Raw genomic sequence first — 23,068 nt, 5'->3', positions numbered from 1 at the left:
AACGCCTAGAGCAATACAAATACGTAACACCGTTTATAGTATACCGTAAAGAGAAAGACCGTGGTTGTACGGTGGGATGCTTATTTTTTCGTAGGCCAAACCTTTTGTTGGAGTCGTAAATCCCAGGTACTAGTGATCTTATCCGTACTACTATCATGACGCCGGTACTCGCAAGAGTTTCTTTTTTGCTATTAAATGAAAAGTCGATAATTTATTGATTGATAAATGTCGGTACTTTTATTGACAGAAAAATAAGTGATGAGTGTGAATAAGCTACCTAACAGGTAGCTTACTTAGCCCAAATTTAATTTTGTCCAACGGAAGGATGTCTCTTCAATAAATACAGCAAGTTCCATTTTATAAAATTTTGAAAAATGAAAAACGCATGAAAAAGTAAATTTATTAGCCATGCATGTAGTTGCCACGTAGTGGACACTCCACGTGATGGCTCTTGAACTCCATTCGTCAATCGGTCAGACTCAAGATCCACCCCTCGACCTTAGAGAATAACGACCATTTGAGGGACTATTTTAAACTGATAATTATTTTATTCGTTGTTTTCAATGGAAAAAGGACACTTTCTTGCTAAGTCAATGAAAAAAATCGTCACTCATAGACTGTTAACTTAAATAATTATTTTTTAAACAGACATATAAGAAAAACTCGAGTCTACTTGAAAAAATGGTTCTGTTGTTAGTATATTTTTTAAATTTAGGTTTTACCTTTCCCACTTCCACCACCGTTTATAAACTTCTCAATGTCTATTCCAGATGAAGCAAGTGACAAATGGATTTTAAAGTGTCACGTATTTGGTTGATTCGATAAATCTATATCCATTCTGTGAACGTGACTCTTCGAATGTGAAATTACTCTAGTAACTTTCACCCAAACTATCTCCATGAATTCATATACTTATCATCCTTCTTAGGTGTCAACTCGTGTCAGTCTCGGGTAGTCTTGGTTATATTCCATAATATTATACTGGCTGCTATAAGCCTCGCAGGAATCACCAAAGAATGATTTAATCGAAAATTCATGCTTAACGTATTATTAAAACCAACAAATTCATGCTACTATCTAGAGTCGCGGTAGTGACTCTGAGACAAGTACATTTATGTATGATGAGTCGCTCCCAGAGAGTCTTTACAGGAGCGAGAGTGTTTTTCAGCTGTTTTAGATAACTTTCAAAATTTATTTCTTTATTCATTACGATTCTAAGAAAACGAAAACGAAATGAGTAAAAACATTAAAGTGAAATTTTTTCTCACTTCAGTTTTACGTCGTTCAACTGTGTTTAAGTTGCCCAATGTAAGTTAGTTGAGTGTTTCAAATAAGGTGAAATTGACCAATCTCGAGTAAGGATACTCGGCCCGTCTTGACTCGCTTTGCCTAAATTTTTCTTTTTAATACTTGGCGTCAAGACGTTGCCGTGTCTCTAGATTTGTATCATAATGAAATCTCATGACTGTTGAGGCATGTTTGAAGGAAGAAAATGTTTGTTTTATTACATTACTTGGTCAATTGAGTTTTGTCTCAACCCTTAATAATTCACGTTACTTGAAATGAGATATTCCATAAATAACACGAGTATCATACATTACGTATATAGGACAAAGACTAAATATATTGCAGTCCTCCACTACGTATGGGGTATACTCACATGTCACATGAATAGATGAGTTTCGTGCCGGCTACAAGCACGAAGAAGAATGAGACGCGCACGGGAGCACTGTAATACTATACTGAATATTACAGTAAAGTTACTTCTCTCATAAGTTTATGTATTTCAAGGCCTTGTACCAAAACTTCGACATTTTCCAACGCTGCTATACTATGAAAATTGCGAGCATTGAATACATCATCGATTACATTATTGGATCTCATCGAATATAGAATATTCATGAAAAAAGATTAAGGATTGACTATTTTTACAATGTGGTATTCTTTTCCATTGCAGAGGAAGAGTGGAATCCTGGTGGCAAAGGTCGACAAACCAATGACGCAGGTAAAAGAGAAATTTTGTCTTATTATCGTACGTTTAACCGCGTTTAGAATTTTATTGTGCAAACACACAGTTTTCAATGGTCATCTTTATTCTGAGTATAAAGTCAAAGGAAATTTATATTTCCATTTCAAAAAATTCGAACAATGCGACCAGTCGCATTTTAAAGACCGATACCGTAACAAATGTACAGTCTTCCGTTTCTTCGCGCCCTTAACGATTCTCATTATTTGAATTCCGTTTGAATTCAACGACCTGAGAGCGTTTCTTTCAGGTCGTGACATAATTTTTTGTCTCTCTCAGCTCAATTATTCTCGCACGTAAATCACTCACTATCTCGCAGCGTTGTGTTCTTGCTCACTTTTGTTCTCTTCCATGTACACGGACATACACACTTTCAAATTATTTGCGCAATACGAGAGATGAAGACGTTTTTACAGCTTCTTCCTCTTATTATCTCTTTCTCTCGTAATACTTTCGTAATGATCCTCATGCTTGTTCCCAAAAGCCTCTTGTACCATCTCAAACAGGTGAAGGAATACAGAAAACGCCGAAAGCCAGAAAGAGAAAAGAGCGAGAGAGAGAGAAACAAAAAGAGAGTCCTGTGCATTCTGTCTGCACTAAGGCCCTCAATCATTGACCGTCCCACAGGTTTCTCGGGGAATGCAATCCATTATTCACCAAGTTTTAATCACCGAAACCCTTTTTCCCATATCTATATGACAACAATCCAACCAGGTCGACCAATACCGAGGCGGGTATAAAATTCTGAACTTGATATGACCAGAAAGCTCAAAATTCAGAACATCTCGCTAGTGCGATATATATATAGAGGAGGGTAGGGCAAAGCGGAATACTTCCCCAAAAAGTGGAATTTTTTTTAATCATGGAAGTTGCAGAACTCGATCATTTCTCTTAGGAAATCTGTTTAAAACTTAATATTCAATAAAGAAATAGACTTTTTTCATAAATAAAATTTTTTTTCAAAATTGAAAATATGGCTCACTCGGCGTTTTGAATCGATAGGTTTTGAATCGAGAATGAAATGTTTTTTTTAATTCTATTTAACATTCTATATTTAACAAAAAGAGTGAATCCCACCATGAGTTCGCTCATTTACCAAAATAGCAGATGCGTAAGAAAAATTATTGCCGTCGACTCCGGCGCAATTGCAGTCGCCCCAAGATTGGCATTTACTACATTGAACCCAACTTTCTTTCGATTCAGAGTATTTTTACTCACAGAAAGAACACTGAGTCTTCTGTAGAGTCCTGGGCATATTGAGAGAGTTTGGCTTTTTTGCTTTCGGCTTTTTATCAGCAACTTTTTTCGCGGCTACTAACTGTGAGTTCACCAGCTCATGGCGATATGGCAAACTTATTAAAATTGCAGTTTTTCCCAGACGACGTCGCTTTCGCGGCTCAGCATTACCTACGGCTGAGATGGGTAAAATATCTTGAGGTGGCACTAAAAAAGCTTTAGCCGGTATCATTTCGAAGTCCATGGAAGAATCCAGTTGTGGATTTCGACTCAAACTCGGATCTGAGTTATTTCCATCATCAAATTGTTTTTTCTCTTGACTCAGATCAAACTGAGTCTGATGAGAACAGTGCGCATTTTCTTCGATTGATAAATTTCGTTCTAAGGTCTAGTTTAGCGATGCATCAGGATCGTCCTCATCTTCGTCTCCAACAATCTGTTCTTCAAGGTCTTCACCATGATCTGGGGAAGCGCACGGGCGATGTGTTACTTCAGCGGCCTTGAATGTTGGAATAAATATGATGACTAGTAGGCCATGTTCCTGTGTCCCTAAAACCGTTCACGATTGTTTCAGGACGAGCAGTTTTTTCGAAATCAGCACTGAACAACCGTAGAATATCATCGGGTACAACCAATTGTCCAGGATGTGAACGACGCCAGTTTTTTATTTGATCCGAATATGCCATTGAAACTAATCGCATGAGCGTGACATCAATCATCAGTTTTCGCGGGCATAATCCAGCATGGCGATGTTTTGGGTATGCGTCGTATGAGCATCCAAAAGTAGGCTTGTGTTCCGTTGGTTTAACCATTTCTAGGAACCGTTTAAGCCATTGGAAGAACAAGTCACTTTGCATCCAACCACTTGGATGGCATAGACCCCAGTTTCCAGGCGTAGACCCATCTAATAAACTTGGCTTCATTTTTATTCGTGGAAAAATGAATAAAGGGGGTAAGGCTGTACCTGCAGCCTATACACAAATTTCCACCTTCACCAATTTTCTTCGCTCTCCTGACGTTAGGACGCGAACTTGTTTTTTTCCCTTTTGTTGCCAATATTTTTGAATGGTATTTTGCAGCCGTCGAAAAACCAGTTTCGTGAACATTCCAGATACGATCCGCTGTCAAATTGAGTCGTTCGATTATCGATGTCAGCAAATCGAAAAAATTATTGACTACCACGCTGTTGAATCCTGCTGCACGGGCAATAGATGTAGGCTCAGGTTTTCTTAGCGATAGAGCATTCTTGTGTCCTCTCAAAAAACACATCATCCATTGCTTCCCAGCTATGCCATATTCGAAACTGTGGTTGAGATTATTCTTTTCAGCGATTTAAAATAGCAATATTCGAAATTCTCTGGGTGTTCTTTCAAATAATTGATCATCTCCAATTCTTGTTCGGAATCAAAAACAGTTTTAAATCTTCCCAAACCTAAGAACCGAAATCGTCAAAATTTGGTGTAGATGATTGATTTTGAAGAAAAACATCACGATATTAAAAAAAAAACGTAAAAGTCATCACCAAGTTTTGATAAAAGTCCTATATCCAATATCATCTTAAATTTACCGAGTTAACGAGTAAAAAAATAGAAAAAAAAATCAGATTGGTAGAAAAAAAATTGATCCTCAATTTTTTAACTGATAATAATGGGATCCTTGAAAAAGCTTCATTCAAACATTCAATATAAAATTTTTATGATTTAATCCTCGATTGTTTTCTCGTAGTTTTCAGTGAAAATCGAGGCTCAAATGATCGTTTTTTTAGCCAAATCAATTTTTGTAAATGATTGTGACACCATTAAAAAAAATAAATGTTGTGAGCCGTCTTTTGAATGTCTGGCATACCATATTTTGTCGATTCATTGACATCGTTCAACAAAAACTCATTAACGCAAAACCTTTTCATGAAATTCTTCCTCCGTGGGCGAACTTTTACAAATAACTAAAGTTCTCAAAACGTTATTTATTTCTACCTGGAATTTACTTTTTTTTATTGATAGTTCCATATCAGGGTTAACTTCGTACTTTTTAACTTTTCAGTTGTTGTTCAGTTTTCCTTTTGTATTGATAAACCATTGTTTTACACTAAACGTTTTCAACAATTCATGAACAACGGTTAGAGTTGGCACAAAATGATTCAAAAAAATAGTTGGGCGATTAGCTTGCAGATCCGAAATCGACTACGTGCATGCACGCCACAGTCAGCGCCATCGGTCGGCGCGCTCAGCGCCTTCAATTGATTGTGGCACGCATGCACGTGGTCGCGATTTCGAAACTGCAGGTTAATCGCCCCAATTTCTTTTTTGAACCACTTTGTACTAACTTGTACCATTGTCCATGAGTTGTTGAACTTCACTGTGTGAACCAATTTTTTAATTTAAAAAAAATATGTAATTCTTGAAAAAATGTCATTTTTTTTATCGAGAATATTGAGTTTTAAAAAGATATCCTGAGAGAAATGGTCAAATTCTGCAACTTTTCATGATAAAAATAAAATTTCACTTTTTTTGGGAAAGTGTTGAAAATGTTTGGAATTTTATACCCGCAACAAGAAGCACTTAGTACCTGAAATTAATTTTACCGCACTGCTTGCTCAACTTTTTTGATTGTTTAAGGTATTCCTTTCACGAACCCAAATATTCTACAAATAACTGATTTTAAATTTCAGTAAAGTAAAAGTGCATGCCAATAGATTGATGAAATTTCAGGTTAGGTTGTCTAACATTTCATAAAGAATTCGAACTTCAAAAATCTTAAAATTTATATGGGAGCTTACGGAAATTTCATCATCACCACGTTTCTATTCAATAATTTATATACTGAATAATTTCAAAGTTCTGATACAGAGCGTCTCACAGATAAAAAAAATGTATGGAATCGATAAAAATAAAGGCTTACCGAATGTTTAAAAGAGATATATTAACGATAGAATTTGGAAAAATGGCAGAACCAGAAGCTTTTCGTATATAACCGCTAATTCTCGGAGGTTAAGAATCAGTCCAAATTTCGAGTGCCCCAATTTGTGCCACTAAAAAATACGGCCATGCGAAAAGAACACCTTAGATAATAAAAATCGATCGATCCTTGCGATTATCGGAAATATATATTATGATGGAGCATTAACACGGAATCCGACATGCGGATTTGAGTTTTTGATATTCCGTCGGACTTTTCTGTTATTACTAACAAAAATTAAGCACTCGAATATTTTTAATCATCAGGTACAATTTTTCATACAGTCGACCAAAACCATCGACCAAAAGTTTCCACATTCGATAGTCCGCATTCGTTCATTGTTATAACGGAAATTTCATAGATTTCACAGGATAGGCAATGTGGAAAATCAAAAAATAAGCGTTCACCGTCTCGATCGAGTACCACGGAAAAATTTCAATTTCCGATCAAATGGGAATAGCACCGGTGGACTTGACAGAGCAAATTGAGCTTCACTTCCCGTCGACATCCGAATCATTGAGAATCTAATTCTTTCTTTTTTATTTTTAGTAACCAATTATTTACCAAGATTGTCGCACGTTATAAAATCAACTAGAAAAAAAATGAGTATTCACTGAAAATCCCCGAGTGAATAACTCCGAGCTTCATTCAAGCACTAAGCTTTTGCTTGACCTCGAGAAAATATCGCACTTCCTCAAGCACGGCCTTGTACATTTCCTTCAATTCTTTAATAGAAATTGTTCAAAATTTTTCTGTTGGAAAAAAATTTTATCTAGTGTACTTATTTTAAAAAATAAATCAAAAGACGCGGTAGCAGCTCAACGCCAAGTAATAACATTTTAGATTTTTTGTTTCCTTGTTTTGGTTGAAAGATTCGATTGGAAATTAGGATGTCGATTTAGGTTGTATTCTATATGACATGCGCAACGGTGGTCGAATTCGTCCACGACTTTCCACATAAATATTCATTGTTTACGAGATTCGTGAATCTGTGACTTCCTCTTTTTCGCTCTTGAATGCCAATCGCTCGTTTCCATCGTTTTCTCTCCCTCCTGCTTCTCTCGACGCCATTTCCAATAGCTTTTTCCGGCCTCTACGTCATCGTATTTCCCGATTCTCCGGGGAAATATACGCCACAGTCGAATTACATCCGATCGACGAGGAAAATTGAATGTCGTGACGCGCAATGTGTACACCTTATTTACTCTTGAGGTAGTTCATGGTCGAAAATTGATGTCAATAACGAGATATAACCTCAAATTTTAAGAACAAAAATTTGAGGAAAATCTAACTCAACGTCAGTGGTCATTACGAATTCGTTATTAGATCAAAATTAAATGAACAATTTAATCTTATGGAAAAAGAATATGTCACCCACAAAGACATTACTTTCTTTGTATTGAATAATCTTAGTGGTAATTTTTTGAAATCATTGTTACGCTATCAGATATTATCATACATTTGAGCAAAAAAATAGTAACGTGTTATCATTCAAATTTTGTTCCAATCGAAAATTATTTGAGAGTTGCACGTAGAAAACTTGTCAAAATAATCGTCACGACGACTCAAAACCAAATACGATTTTGAAAAACTGTAAACAAATTTCTCATGTATTGATAAATGATTGCTAGGAACTTTAAACACGTGAAATGCAGTTACGGTACCTTCAGAAACGCTGTTACAACAACGCCACGATTTTTCGCTACATCTTTGAAACGAAAAAGAGTAATTATACAGTTTGGTTACTTTTCCGCAAATCGATGCGAGAATTTTTTTCTTCTGGAAGTTGATTGGACTATAATGAGGAATATTTCGTCGAGAGAGACTGTTGACATTTCCCATAAAAGACATAGGTGATGAGGTTTTTAAGATGTTGGAAAAATGTGGTGAAATTGTATATATTTGAATATTTTGAAGTTCACATTAGGACAAGTGGACCCACACACACACGCCCACGCATAGGCGCGCGCGCATGTGGATGACGCCTTGACTTTCGTCGACGTCGGCGTTACCCCTTCCAGAAACTTCGAATCGAGTTGAAACGATCAATGAGTTCCAATGAGTTTCCTTAGCGAATTGCGGAAAAAAGTGCGTCGCTGTTCAACAAGCTCAAAAACATCAGTCATTTGTAATTGCGACTACCTCGCCCAGTAGAGTCATTAATGGATTGCCGTTTCCTTATAAATGTATGTGAATCGTTCAATGAACAAAGTGGAATTGCGTGCGACCTTCAATATTCCATCTTTTACTCATCCGCTTTTTAATCATCATTGATTCGATTTTTTCCTATGAATATTCGGCTGGCAGCATTCTAGATTTTCTGAATTTTCGAAATATTATTTGTAAAATCTCTTTAAAAAATCAATGACAGTTAACGCGGGTTCGAGGTTGACATAACCACGATGTTTGTCCACATGTACAACGAAAACCCATCAAAGCTGTTCTACCTTTTCAGAAACTAATATTTTTTTTCTAGTCAGTTCAACTCCTCGACCGCATATTTCAATGTCAGTTGCATGGCGATTGGAATATGATTGCAAATGAATCTGGAACAATGTTTATTGTCGATCGAGGATATTTTTATATCAGAAACACTCGTACTGAATTTTTATTTAAGTGAATTCTCAGAGCCATATAAAATAAGCCAGCAAAGATTTGAAAAGTACATGGTTGCGTATCTTTTTATAACAGACAGTTATTTAAACTTCGAATTAACGAAATTTTATCAAGAACAAAAAGTATGAACAGAGTAGTTAGACAGGACCCTCTTGATAAACTTCTGTAAATGTTTGCTCTTTGCATACTTCTAATTGATCCATGGAAAAATTGGTTCATAATAACTACTATAAATTTAAACAAATGGTATGTTCATTTGACTAGACTCACCTATCTCTATGTATCTTGACGCACGGAATCGTAATCCGGAAAATAAAGTATGTGTTTTATGTCATATTTGAAAGTTTGACTGGTTGCAATGAGGAAACGGTTCCTTAGATCGGAACGTAACTTTGCATGGTGTTTGGGGGTATCTTCAGCTGTAAAAGTGATGCTCAACATTGATAATTTCATGGTTATTTTCAGTTTAGCTGTTGACTTTCTGAAAAACCGCAAATTATATTTTTCCCCTTGTTTTTTTTTCAAGTTCACGAGAAGGATGGAAAAAAAATTTCCTTCAAGATGGCAACTTTGTGAGACATTCATTTCAGTTTTCAAAACGGCTCTTGAATTTTCTGTGCAACCATTGGTTGTTGAAATATCGTCGATCGAAGACAAAAGGGTTTTAATTATTCGAAGTTCATCATTTTAGCAAAAAATGGTCGTACCGAGGTTTCAAAAGAAGCATATTGAAGCTGAATAAACAAGCTATTCCGTCTATACCATGGCTCAGTTGAAAAAAGAATCGCCAAGCCCGTAGACTTAAAAAAAAACACCAAAACTTGCAAATTTTTTTTCTCACGCCTCTCAAAATTTCGCAAAACACGTAGCTCTGCGTTGTTTTTTGCCACAAGATCTTGAAACTAGAAACATGAAGCTTCAAAATGCTTTTTTTAGAACGCGCTCATTAACTTTTCAAACTTGGACCATTTTGATGTTTTTTTAAATTCATCACTTTTTAATGGTCATTTTTACACGTGCTGAACAATTTTTAACTCGAGATATTTATAACTTTTATCTTTTCTTTCTATTTTTAAAGATATTCGTTTCACTATAATCATAGACGCGAGAGACCACTGCGGTGCTGATTCACATGTGTTCCGTCTGCGGCGTCATCTGCATTACTAATCTTACATTAGTACACAATCAAAACCGGGAGTCTGTCGTTATTTTATTTCGCTCCGATCGTTTTCATTACATTATTAAATTACGTATCAATACTCCAGCGTTAATAATGAATAAACATTGACCTTTGGTACTAGAGTCCTACTAAAATCGTGTAGTTTTTAAGAAAGAAGGTGGCAATGAGAAAAGAATAAAGAGGAAATATTGGATTCTTAACTTCTCATTTTCGCGGACTGCTATTCCGCTGAATAATATTTAACGTATATCCCAGAAGAATTATGCCGAAGTTTAGGGACCAATGCTGTAATATATTCGAATTAGAACGTCTCAGAATTTCCAAAAATTTATATCCCAGCACATTTTTCTATAAATGTAGCACATAAGCGATTGCCTAATGCCAATTTCAACCGATTGGAATGTGGATTTAGCGTATCAAATGGTATAAAAAAACGTACTAGATCTATCAGGTGGATAAAATGTTAATCGCATTCACAGATATAGTTTTTCACAATTTTTACGGTTTTTTCCAATTTACTCGGGATTATGGAGGTACATTGGCCAATCTGACCCCGGATTCGAATTCAGCGCGTCAAAATACATAGGATATTGTCAAATGGAAGAACCACTTTTTTTTTTTGTTTGCGGGTGTAATTATTACATCAAGATTTTTGGGATTTAATGAATAAATGAATGAATGAAACTTTATTTAAATAACCTGTGAGACTCTAAAATAGAAGATTGAGATATTTCCCAATTTGTGAAACACACTTATCGGAATAATTTTTTTCTACTATAGTCTTCAAGTGAGTGCATTATGGACATAGAGCGACCCTTAGACGCGAGGTTTTTGACGGGCTTCTAAGAGCAGGTTTTAATTTCACTTGCAATGCTCCTAGTGACACTTGAAAATTGATACCCGACTGCACATACAAGCATATCAGCTCAAAACCATCGAAGCTTTATTGTCTGGTTGTCTCATTGTCGTCTTGTTCTTAGTTATTCAGTCTCTGCTTTCCCTCGGGTATACAGCCAAGGCTTTTGTAATTTAGCAACGACATTGAAAGATAACGCGCCAACATATAAATGTTAATTGAACTATTTTATTCAATTCCGTTGTTGAGCATTCCAGTCAATTGTGCTGAAACCATTCGTTTTTGTTTCGATGTGGAAAAAATCCAGATTGTTCCTTGCAAAGACGTATCTCACGTTTCTGATGCTCCCGGTTTTCACAACGACGCGACTAATACAGGAAAGTGCTGTGGCACGTGCATTCACGTATTATTTCATCACGTATAGTGCAACTTTATATTTACCAAGTTAAAGTTATTTCTTCCTACTAGCTTCAAGTGTGTTGGTGTGAATATTTCATCGAGTCACCACCCTCCATGAAGAAAGCGTGATTTACTGTTGGACGTCCTGATATAATACGAAGTATGCGGTGTAACGAGAAAAAAAAACTAAAAAGAATACGTGACCCCGTCAGCACTCTGCTTAAAAATAGAACTGTAGTTAAACGGACAAAACTGAAAACAGACATGTGCGGTATATGCATTTAAACCAGCAAACGACAGGGCTGTCGATGTACGTGTCCCGAGACTCCACCGAGTCTCTTGACAGCAAGTCCTGAGCCAGCCCCGCTGAGAGTAACCATGTTCTTTGATGTTATTTAAAAGGACCAAAGAACAAAATGAATCTATAATACAGCTCGGATAAAGACCTAGCAAACGGAAGTTTATTCGAAAGAATTTCTTCCCTTCGTCGAATACAGCATGGTCAAAAACGAGGAACAAAAACGTTGTAACTTGACAATAAAGTCTACGATGTATCCAAATATTTATACAGTCTTTGCAGGTGAATTTGATTTTTTTCGTAAATTTCTCTTGTGAATATACTTCTTGAAGTCCCCTTATCTTCGCACGATGCTGCACTTGAGACGACGACGGCACGACGATCGTCCTCCCCTTTGTGAACTGTTCAGTGTACTTTCCATCTTGTGAGGCAGGGTCGACAACGGAGAAAATGAATTAGCCACTCTTCTCTTTTTTTTCTTTTTTTTCAAGCCATCTAATTCCCCTCCACATAACACCATTCATATAGAACATTCTGAGGATGTTTACAATCATTCAAACATGTCAAGGAAGTGGTACACGCGTTAGAAAATGAGTATAATGCACAAAATTGTTTGTGCTATTTGGTTAGTTCTGCACACATTTTGTATTGATTCTCCATTTACATCGGGATTATCGCAAAACCGGTTCTGTATCGTCCTGTATCCTTTCTTCGAGTCACTTTAACTCCTGACGGTAATTGTAGTAGAGGGAGCGCGAAGGAATAAGCTTTTATCTTTTCGATATCACTTGACTCTCTTACGTACCACACGACAATCTATCTGGTACTCTTGAATTACCTAGTTAAAGTGGGTTTACCGCTGCTTATACGAACTGCCGGTAACGCACGTTCATGTATACTATCGTGCCAGCAGGCAACAGAACTGTCAATTTACTTGTTTATAATAACTCCCGATTTAAGAATCTTAAAAGTGCTGGGAAAACGCGATTTGGTCATTGGCAGAAACATTGATTCAAGCAAAGCTTCAGTCTTGGTGGATGTCTTTCGCACCGAATCGTTATTCGATGGCATTTACGCTATAATACGAATCCGAGCCAATTTCTGACCAATTAGTAAGTTTCAGGGCGCAACCTTTTTAACATTCCATTCTTGACCTATACGAAGAGTTTGGACCGTGATTAACCCATATTTCTCATCTCGCCCCAGAGAAGTCGACGAGTCGGTAAGGCTGCAAGTATTTCCATTGAATGCCAAAGCTCCGCAGCAAGTAGGAGTGGCCGATGGTTTAATCGGTCACTCACCCTTCTGTGACTGATCGTGAGAAAACTCATACCGATCGAAACTTGTTTATGAACTTACCATTTTTTCCCCATGATGTAAACTAGTCGATGATGAACTAACAACGGGTCATCGTTTGACAAACACGCTTTCGTAGATGGGATTCCAGTAAAGATAAAAACATCAACCGATCATCGGTAAAGAAGGTTGGCCAAGTAAACGAGAAGTCGTGCAAGCAATAAGGGCCGTGAGATGGCGGCTGGTAGGTCACAATTGGTGCCCCGCGTTTCTCTTCTCTCTCCCTCGCTCTAATCTTCCTTTTCTATACTCTAGCGGACGCCGGTTGAATCAGAGACAAAGCTCTCTTTTTTGAAACCTTCGGGACGCCACACCCTGCCGCCGTTGTAGTTGTCAAACTCCTCCGCCAGTGGGCGTTGAGCTCATTTCATCCGTAATACTGTAACGTACGAGCGGGTATACGGTACACACCCACAAACACGAGGCGTGGAAAAGGTACGAGTGGATCAGACACAGCCGTGTGCTGTGACTGTGGCGGGCCATGTGAACCGGGGAGGGAGTTGAGGGCTACGCGTTTTTTTTTATTCTCCTTTTCTCTTCGTCAGTCGGGGTGCTGGTCTAACCGGCGCGTTATCGGGCGGGTCTAGTGAAGCTTTGAAGAAGTCACAGTGGCAAACAATTGAGAAATTAGAAACGAGGGTTTTTTCGTTCATAAAAATTGTATTGACCGAACAATTTTGCCATTTGGCGTGAAAACATCTTCCAATGTATTATTGTGTATTTTTATTTCCATCAACATTGACACAACAAACTCTCAAATATGAATTTGTAGCAACGTAAATACGTAAGGATGGAAAACGAGTTGTAGAAGCTCCGGTGACGTTACGCACTCTCGCTCTTTCCACCCACGCACGCTTTACCCCAAGGGGTCGTGACCCTCTCATTGACACGGTGCGACACGTCGCGGAAGCTCCGTCAACTAATATTGATTATAAAACCGGTGTTGTGGCGTTTCGTTTCGGGCTTTTTTCTTCCTCACTTTCAATACTTTTGTGTCCATCTCCCGAGTCCTTTTTTTGGTTGGGTAAACTTCGGCGCGACAGTGCACGCGCGATTGTCGGTGATACGATACGAGGGTCGGATCCGAGCTGGCTGAGGCTGTAACCATAAAGGTTGGCGTTTAGAACGGTGATATAAAAAAACGAACGCCGCTATCAACAATCTTGACAAAGTAATAACGATTCGATCCCGAGATAACAATTCCGATCGGTAACTTTTATTCCTATTTCTCCTATCAATCTAAATGTGAATTTTTATTTCTCATACCTTTTCGTCATGTTCGCGATGCCAGTTGCGATGTAAGCCCGCGGTTCCGTGTCGTATGGTGGTGAATCATGATTTTGACGTTTGTGCTTTTGTGCTATTTCTCTTCCTTTCATTTACTCAGTACTCGGTCGGAATAACTGACGGCAAAAATGTAAGTAAATATACGCCAGTGTAACAATTTATCATCATCTTATTTTGTTATAAAATGTCTGAAGTAACTTGATTTTTTAAATGAAGCTCGACGGTGATTTTTCCCTCTATTTTAGGTCCATTCTAGTTTGGTCTGGGTCTATTCATTCAGTCGAAATTACTGTACTGAATGATATTTTTTTTATTTTTTCTACACTGAGGAAATTGGATGGTCTTGGAAGGAAATTTCAATATTTTCTCGCCTCCATCCAGCGAGTGATGAAAATGAATTAACAATTACCTAGCATAAAACCCAAGTAAAAGTGACCATAAATAAAGAAAATGAGCGAAGGCATTTCTATGAATACATTCACATTTTTATCGGTGAGAAAAAAAATAATTTCCTGTCAAGTCATGTTTTTTTTTAAACCTCTGTGACACATGATTAAATTGTAGAAAGTATTGAGACCTACTGCGAAGGCTGAACTGTAGCACGAGATCCCTACAGGAAGTGAAGAAATCTGAGACGAAAATCAAGCCCTTCTGTGTATACAATTTTTTTTCGCTAAGCTCACTAACGACTCAGGCGCTGATCGCATTAAGAGTTTTTTTTTTTATCTGTGCCCGTTAAAATAAAAAGTCGGAGAAGAAAGAATTTTTTTAGTTTTTACTTTTAAAGCAATTCGAACTTTTAATGAATCGCATTCCCTTGATGATTGAAGAATTCTTGGGTATGTCGGTTGTCGGGTCAGATGAACTAATTGTCATCTCATTACTCACTGCTGTTATTAGTCGTGCATTTAATTAAATCAATCTATGAAAAAATTCTATATCAAAATATCGATCGAGAGCGAATAACGAAAATGTAAAAATCATTAAAACAACGATTTTCAATTTTTTATCTTTAGTCATTTGATGATAACACGCGCCCCATTTTAGATGTGCGAGATTAATCATCTCGAATCCTAGACGGAATACTATTGTCAACACCCTGATTGCATATGGCTTCAGCATCACAACGTCAAGTCTGATGTTATCGTTGAATCAAAAACCGATAAATCGATGGAGTGATTTGATGCAATGTACGATCACCAAGCACATATATGTTTCACCATTCCGAAACGTGGACTATTATCGTCGTATTAGTCTCGATGGCATTTCTATGGAAGTCGAGGGCGTACACCCGCGACTACCTTGAACCCTGCGAACCAAACCTTACATCGTTACAATTGCATTAATCCTCAATCTAGGAGAATTGTTGAGGAGCACCGCTGCCGACTATTAGAATGGGAATGACAGAATTCGAAAACTGAAAAAAAACACCACGAAGAAGAGCTAGGAAATTTCTATGAACTAGGAATTGAATAAAAACATACGGCAACGCGTTGGAGCTAAATGTTACAAAGAAAAGAAAATCTATCAATTCGAAGAGCCCTCAATATTTATTCACATTTACGAAACGAGAATAGCCATTGATCGATTGAAAATTCACCGCGTGAGGTTCGCCATCTGTAACGTCAAATTGAATTTAGGTTTTCATGTTTATAAAGTGACCTCGTAAAGAAATTCAAATTTATATACTCAAGCAGTACATATGGATTATTTTATGCGGAAGAGATGAATGCAGGAAAACAAGTAGGCTCTCGTGCTCTCATCCGTCTCGAAGGTAATACTTCTCGTCGTGTGCACTGCGCACTCGTCCTTTTCATTTGTATTGGCGGGATTTTTTTCCGAGGATGGAACGCTCAAAAGGGAATATGCAAGAGCATATAAATATGTATACATATACATATCCCGCATGTGCTGAAACTATATATAGTCCCAGCCGATCGTCGGGTCCATTCTGTTCCCTTGAAATCTTCCAGGACCCTTCATCACAGGCAAAGTCCAACCCTCGGGCTCCCGCACACAAGCGTCTCCCGCGCGCTTCTCTTTTTTGCTTTATTTCTCGTGGGAATGAACTTGCATCACTTGCGTTTCGGGTGGGGCTCGATTAGAAGCCTCCCCTGCTCCGCTATGGTAATTTCCGACTGGTTATTATCAAATATGAGGAAAAATACATCAAATTGTTCAGCTAATCTTTATCCACTTCGCAAAAAATCTTGATTATCTCACAGACTATTGTTACGGAAAATCTAATGACTTATTTTTTGGAAAATTTTAGCTTCTCTAAATCAACTGAAACACTTGATTCGTCTCATATGGCAGAGTTATTATTTATTTTCGAAGGTGATACGATATATCCTCGACTTACGAAGTACGCAGTGAATTGTTATTTTTATTTTTTTTTCTCTTTTTAGCATGCCAATCTTTTCTGTTTTCAATCATGGCTGATGGTAAATAACCCTTGGTCCGGTCGTGTCGCAAATACTACTTTTCGATTGCGAATAACATCTTCATGTGGACTCTTCGGCCAAGAATATCTTGAACTCATCTCTAGTCTCGGTATTAAAATGAACGATCATCTAGCGCGATCGATGTGTGCATCAAAAAAATACCGGGTTTCGTTTTCACAAGAGTACAAGAACGTTTGAAGAAAGCTTTCTATCCGACAAAACAAGTGGCGCGACAGAGAGGCGGGTGTGTCAGAGCTCTCGGTGGTGCTCAGTGGGCGACTTATCGCTACATTTCCGGTATATACATATACGTGTGTAATACTAGTGGAGAGCTCACACTTCGTCTTCATCGACGACACCCTAAGACTCGAGTTATCTCACCCTCGGAAGAAACGTCTTATTCATACACTCAAACTATACATGGTCGTAACTTGCGACCCTGCTCGCCTCTTTTGTTCTGTTATCCCGATCGATTATTGTGTGAAGGTATTTTTTCATTTTTTCGATTAAATTGGCGAAAACAAACGGTTGATGACTTTTTCTTTCATGAACGAACATCTTCAGCAAATGTTTATTGGAAAATATCTCTTTCGTTTGGTATTTTTATGCAATAATTTCAAACTGTATTTTCAAATCAATGACACTCATCTTGATTTTGTTGGGTCATGAGATGATTTTTCAATTATTAAATTATGATTCGCGCCTATCTGTGTACTTATACGCGTTATATCTCATCATAAATTGAACATTTTAACTTTTGTACAATCATTGCCGCATAAATAGTACCTACGCATATTTGGTGATGAAAAAACTCTGCCGGTCGTCTGGAGCTCAAATAAATCGTCAGTAATAACAACGGTAACTTTTCATAATAATTTGATAGTATTTTAATGGATCCCTTATTTCGACAGGGTTCTCCTCAATTTTCGGTGGTACTGCGATAACGAACCGACTGAAGTGCCAATTATAGGGAACAAAAAGGAACAGAGCCTGCGGGCCAATGGCCGGAAACATGTAACGCTTCAGCACGCACCAACGTCATTTAATCGTTATGAATATTCAAAGGATAAATCAGAAAAAGGTCAAACTCGATGCATCGCTCAATCACAGTATCGCCTTCCATTGACATTTTCCCATTTTTCATTATGCACTTTTTTTATTTTTTACGTCACAAAATACTTCAATCGATGCATGTCAGATCCACCGAGTGGTCGGAAATATCTACATGAAGTTTGGATCATTTCCATTTTCATAGATTTGACAATTTATGAGCTCTTTTTCGGATTAACTATACAAATTTAATCCACATTTAAAAACTGCATCCATTAGATAGGCGTTGACCTAAACAATAATTAGTACGAGTTGTGCGAAGACAAAAAGTACTCATAGAAAAACGAATCTACATGAGATATTGATGCAAACCTATATTTCTTATGACGCTGAAGTTTCCAACGTTGGAGTCCAACGAAATGATCGAAAAAAACTCTCCAATAATTTCAGTAATTCTCCTATTTTGTTCCCTGCCAAATTTGCGATTCGTAGTTTTTCAAGCTGCACCAACACCATCGTGAAATAAAAAATTTGTGAATTACAAACTTTTTTTTCGTTCATTTCGTTGGACTCCAACGTTGGAAACTTCAGCGTCGTTATTTCTTTCCATTATCGTCATCTTAATGTTTAAAGTCTAAGAGGAGAGAAATTGATGATTTCAAACTTTTTTTACCCGGTCATATAAATTCAGTCATAGCAAAATGCTTGAAACTCTCAATTAATCCAGCTTACTTTTTCTCAAGCCAGTATTTATCAAGAGACTCTGTAGAGTCTCAGGACAAGTACATTGACAGCCCTGTCGTCTGCTGGTTTACTTTTCCATGTGCAAAATGTTATTCCGATATTATCCAATGCCCCTGTAACTCTTTTTATTTTTCAATCCTTAATCATAAACAAGAGTTAGATGCCCTCGAATCCGATCAAAACGATATCACATCAAGGTTTAAATATATTGTTTTGTTAATCGTTAACACACTGAATAGACTTTTTCGTCCCTAGATACGTTCGAATCACATGCCGATGATTACCCCTCGTTAACTCAAGCATCCTCTTCATATCATATAATTTCTGATTCAAATTTTAGTAACGATCCCGCGGAGTAAACGTAGCGTTGTTCAAACGTTCCATAGATCTCGAATTCGTGGCCATTCCGATAAAAATAACTAATGATAAGTGATATATAAAAAAGTTCGTCGGAAATAATTCAGCGACACTTTTATTTCGATCAATTACGGTGAAAACGATTATGCTAAATTTTATTAAATTCTATTATAATCTCTTGAAATACCGACTCGATTGTTTTGCATATGTTTTGTAGATCATATTCATGACAATGAACAGCATTCCTACTTAAAAATTGAATTTAAAAAGGCGCCACAGTTACTTTTTTACCCAAGTCGTCTACGTCTGTCCGTATCGAATGTATGGAATATGTACTGATGCTACTGCATTCATTGGCTTTCGTCCGGGGCCAACGTATTCGATATCCTTTAGCACAGAGCGGACTATGGCTTGTACGTGGGATATCGATTACTGAAACTGCCTAGAGAATATACATACACATAGTCGTCGAATCTACCTACACCTCAAATCCGCGTCCTCCAAAGGACAACGAAAATGAAAATTCACGCCTCTGCTCCCTTAGTTTTTCTTATCGACAAGATACTATGTAAGGCAAACGATTGTTTCTGCATTAAAAATCATCTCTCTTTATTGAATTTCCGCTAATTAAATTTCAATGCTTGATCGTTTCATTATTATTATTTTACAGCGTGGCTTTTATTATTGTAATACAATGTTTTTTATACTACACTTTGTGTTCTCTTGTTATTTGAAGAGTACGTTTTGGTTTAGTGAGACGATGAAAGAAAAGAATTGGTGCAACGTGCCCTTGGTCTTCAAACCCATAATTGGCTGCGCGAATATTTCTCGTTACGATCGCAGGAAACGCAAATGGCTATTCAAGTCGAACGCTAACTATGCACGATATTTTTTCTTGATAATGTTCTCGAAATTCTGCCCGAAAACTAATTGAAGTTGGTACGAAACATCTTTCATAACTTTCAACTCTCCAAGTAATTTAATATAATTTAATAAGAAGAAATTTCAAAATAACGAGTTGACAAAACGCGTCAGAAATGTTAGTGCAGAATATGGAGTCTGTAAATCTAGTTTCAAAATGTTTGTTTCAGTTTCAGAAACTTTTTCGAGTTCCTTCGAACTTCCATAAAACGTACCCTACTCTTGACAAACTAAAAAATTCCGTGATATTTTGGTTGTTCGCAATGTTGTATAAAATGTGCGAAAGACTTTTCAGCATATTTGCGTCCAACGTGCTTCAATACGCTGGTTTTTGTACCAAACAATGGGATCCGTAATCGATAAGCGCGGTCCTTTGCCAATTTAGACCATCGAGACTACTTAACACGTGTATACATAACTCGAATAAATATTGACCGACGGGTTTGTGAGAGTGTATTGCCGTTGAAGGCTGGACAGCGTCTATCAGTTCTTCACAACATATGCATGAAGTATATAGCACACACGAAATTTCATATGTGGTACGATGTTGTCGAGGGCTCCCAGTAGATACAACGTTTTTTGTTTGGTCAAAACTTTTAACGACACGTGCTGATCGCCCTCATGGCCGGATTGTTACGAAGCTTAATACGGAGTGCCGTCCATATGCCACGATTTCTTGTTACAAAAGAAGAACCAATCAGCAAGCACATACACATGTGATACGTACATCAATAGATGTATGAGGCATTTTTGTTAGATCAATGATATTTTAACCAGTATGCCGACCGATTTTACGGTGACTCGAATATTTAGTGATGTCCAAAGGAAAATTGAAAACGTTTTTGGCACGATGGAAGTCTTAGCAGTCAATTGCTTCGTGACTTGAAAATGAAATATTCTGCTATCGTATTCGTTTGATATCATCTCGCTCTATCAGTTTTTGATTTATAGACATATTTAGTTTCATGTGTGATCAGTTATTCGAAAATTGGTCATAACGAAATCTTTCATTTCCGATCACTATTAGAGGTTGAATTTATTACAAAAATTCAAATATGATTGATGCAAGTTATTCTGAATTATATTATTACACGAGAGTATATCGTCAAGAATAAAATGGAGTCATGAATCCTTACGAAAGATCCAAAAACATGCTGCCTTTTTATCTGTTAATTCTGTACAGTAATGAGAGTTATTTTGCACACAGAACATCAATATAATCATCGACTGCGGCCAAAAATAGTTCTGCGCGTTCGTGAGAGAAAAATACGCATAAAAAACTGGCAGGAAGGAAAAGGACGAGGGAAGAATTGTCGCCCTTTCAAAATGTCTCAATTAGACCCTTGGGAGGGCGCGCAATTTTGTAGAGCAAACACATTGAATTGAGCCGACGGCAACACCGGATATGGGAACAATTGTCGTTGACGCCTTGTCAAATTTTCTCAATTCTATAGAGACAGAGACACTACGCACAAATGTCAACACGTGTAACAAATGCCAACATATAAAAAATGTAAATCGTTGGCTAACTCTTATTCGTTTGTTTATCATTTTCATGAGACATTTATTCCCTCTGTTTATCATAGAGGAAGTAAAACCTCGATGATGTTATACGATGCGTCCCAAACTCCTTGCAACCCTTCGTTGTTTTCATCCCTCAGTGAATTTTTTGGCTCTTGTCCATCTGAGAAGCAGATCTGTGCATATTCGCAAAGATAACATCGTTGTGTAGCAAGATTTTCAAAAGTTTATAGCTCAAGTTTTCAGACATCCATTTTCAGCATGAGTACATCAGATGTACAATTTATTGAAACATTTTTACCACACTCGACTTACTTATTCTCGCCCTCCAGACATTTTTCTTTGAGTTCGTAAAACAGCTATTGCTGTCGTCGCAAACATTGCAACAGATGTTTTTCCGCTAATAAATATGAAGATGAAAAAACATCTATACACGAATGAACTCTTTGAAGAATACCTACACTTTGATCATACCCTGAATCGGCAGGTTCCATTGCGTTTACAATATCGAAGTACTTCCTGCTGACTACTGTACTGCTCTCTCTGCATTCTATCGATAAAATCAATTGCTTTTTACTGCTCTATCGTGTCGTCGACCTCATCTAGGAAACGTCGAGGAACATTTACTGCTATTGTATGTACTGAAAACCATACGTGTATACCAAATATCATCGCATTCAAATGTCCATCAACTCTAATGCATTCGAGCAAGTATCCATACCGTTTCAATCTAATATGCACATGGCGGATGAGATCTACTTAAAGCATATTATTATACAGTGGTAAATCGTGGGGTGGAAATATGTTATGCGATATAGTCTATACTGATGTATGTCATATAATGCGATGTTGTATATAGGCTGCATTATATACGAGAAGCTCGTTTTATTTAAAGTTTCCGAGAATAAATTGAATAAAAATACTTCTAAGACGAAGCTGCAATCCCACAATGACAATCAATGCTTTTTGGAGTCAGATCTTCGTGAAAAAAATTAATAAAATTAGTTTTCGTAATGAAAAATGACCGTCGGAAACAAACAACATTTCTCGATATATCGCTGCGGAGGAATAACCATGAATTCAAGTGCACTGCTCCCAATTGAAATGATTGTTCACACATAATTTCTCATATACGAACCATCGTTAATTTATACATTGTGAAGAATATTTCAATATACGCGTTCAATATATCGCCCAACAAAACGTCGCGTTCGAATTCACTATTCAATTTTTTTTGGCATCAGAGCCAACGTTTTGCGGTAGCAAGAACGGACGGAAAATCCCTTCGTGGATTTCACGGTCTTCGTACATCTGCACACTTTTCTCGCTTTTTTCCTTCTTCTTTTGCTCTTTCCTCTCTCTTTCTCTTTCTCTCCCAGCACTCTCTCCCGCTTCTTCTCTGCCACAAGCTCCATTATCTCTCCGCTGTCTTTTCCTATCTCTTGGTATACGCTGTGTGCGCCAGACATTGATTTAAAACGGCGAATTATTAACGTCGGGACGCCTTTCACGCTGCTTTCCGTTCTGCCCCACGTGTTCATCTTTCTTTCTCTGTCGCTATCCTTCTCGTTCATTCAGCAAACGGGGGAAGAAAGTATTTTTCACAGAGTTTTTTTGTGGCCTCCAAATGCAAGGGGGCAAAACATGCCATGGACGGCTTTCGATTATATTTTAAAATATTTCATAAAATCCTTCATTCTCTGCTATCCGTTATTCGCGGATTCATGTTACACATTGTTGTATTTAAACATACCGATTGGTCATGAATCAGATTCACATTCCATATAAATTATGCTCGATCAATCTGAATTAGCATTCGATA

General features: G+C 37.4%; 1 protein-coding gene across 11 annotated transcripts in view; it reads left to right on the top strand.

The window, feature by feature from the left end:
* The window catches only part of LOC122412823 (uncharacterized), a 241,837-nt gene that overhangs the window by 116,968 nt on the left and 101,801 nt on the right, over positions 1–23,068 (top strand). For all 11 annotated transcript variants that reach the window (XM_043422724.1, XM_043422767.1, XM_043422776.1 and 8 more), the window contains exon 3: positions 1,958–2,005. In XM_043422724.1, coding sequence (XP_043278659.1) covers positions 1,958–2,005 — 48 coding nt within the window. The remainder of the gene's footprint in view (positions 1–1,957; positions 2,006–23,068) is intronic.

The sequence above is a fragment of the Venturia canescens genome, chromosome 1, assembly GCF_019457755.1.
Source record: "Venturia canescens isolate UGA chromosome 1, ASM1945775v1, whole genome shotgun sequence".
Taxonomy (NCBI): Eukaryota; Metazoa; Arthropoda; class Insecta; order Hymenoptera; family Ichneumonidae; genus Venturia; species Venturia canescens.
The sequence above is the reverse complement of the archived record's forward strand: the minus strand, read 5'-3'. Positions and strand labels throughout refer to the sequence as shown.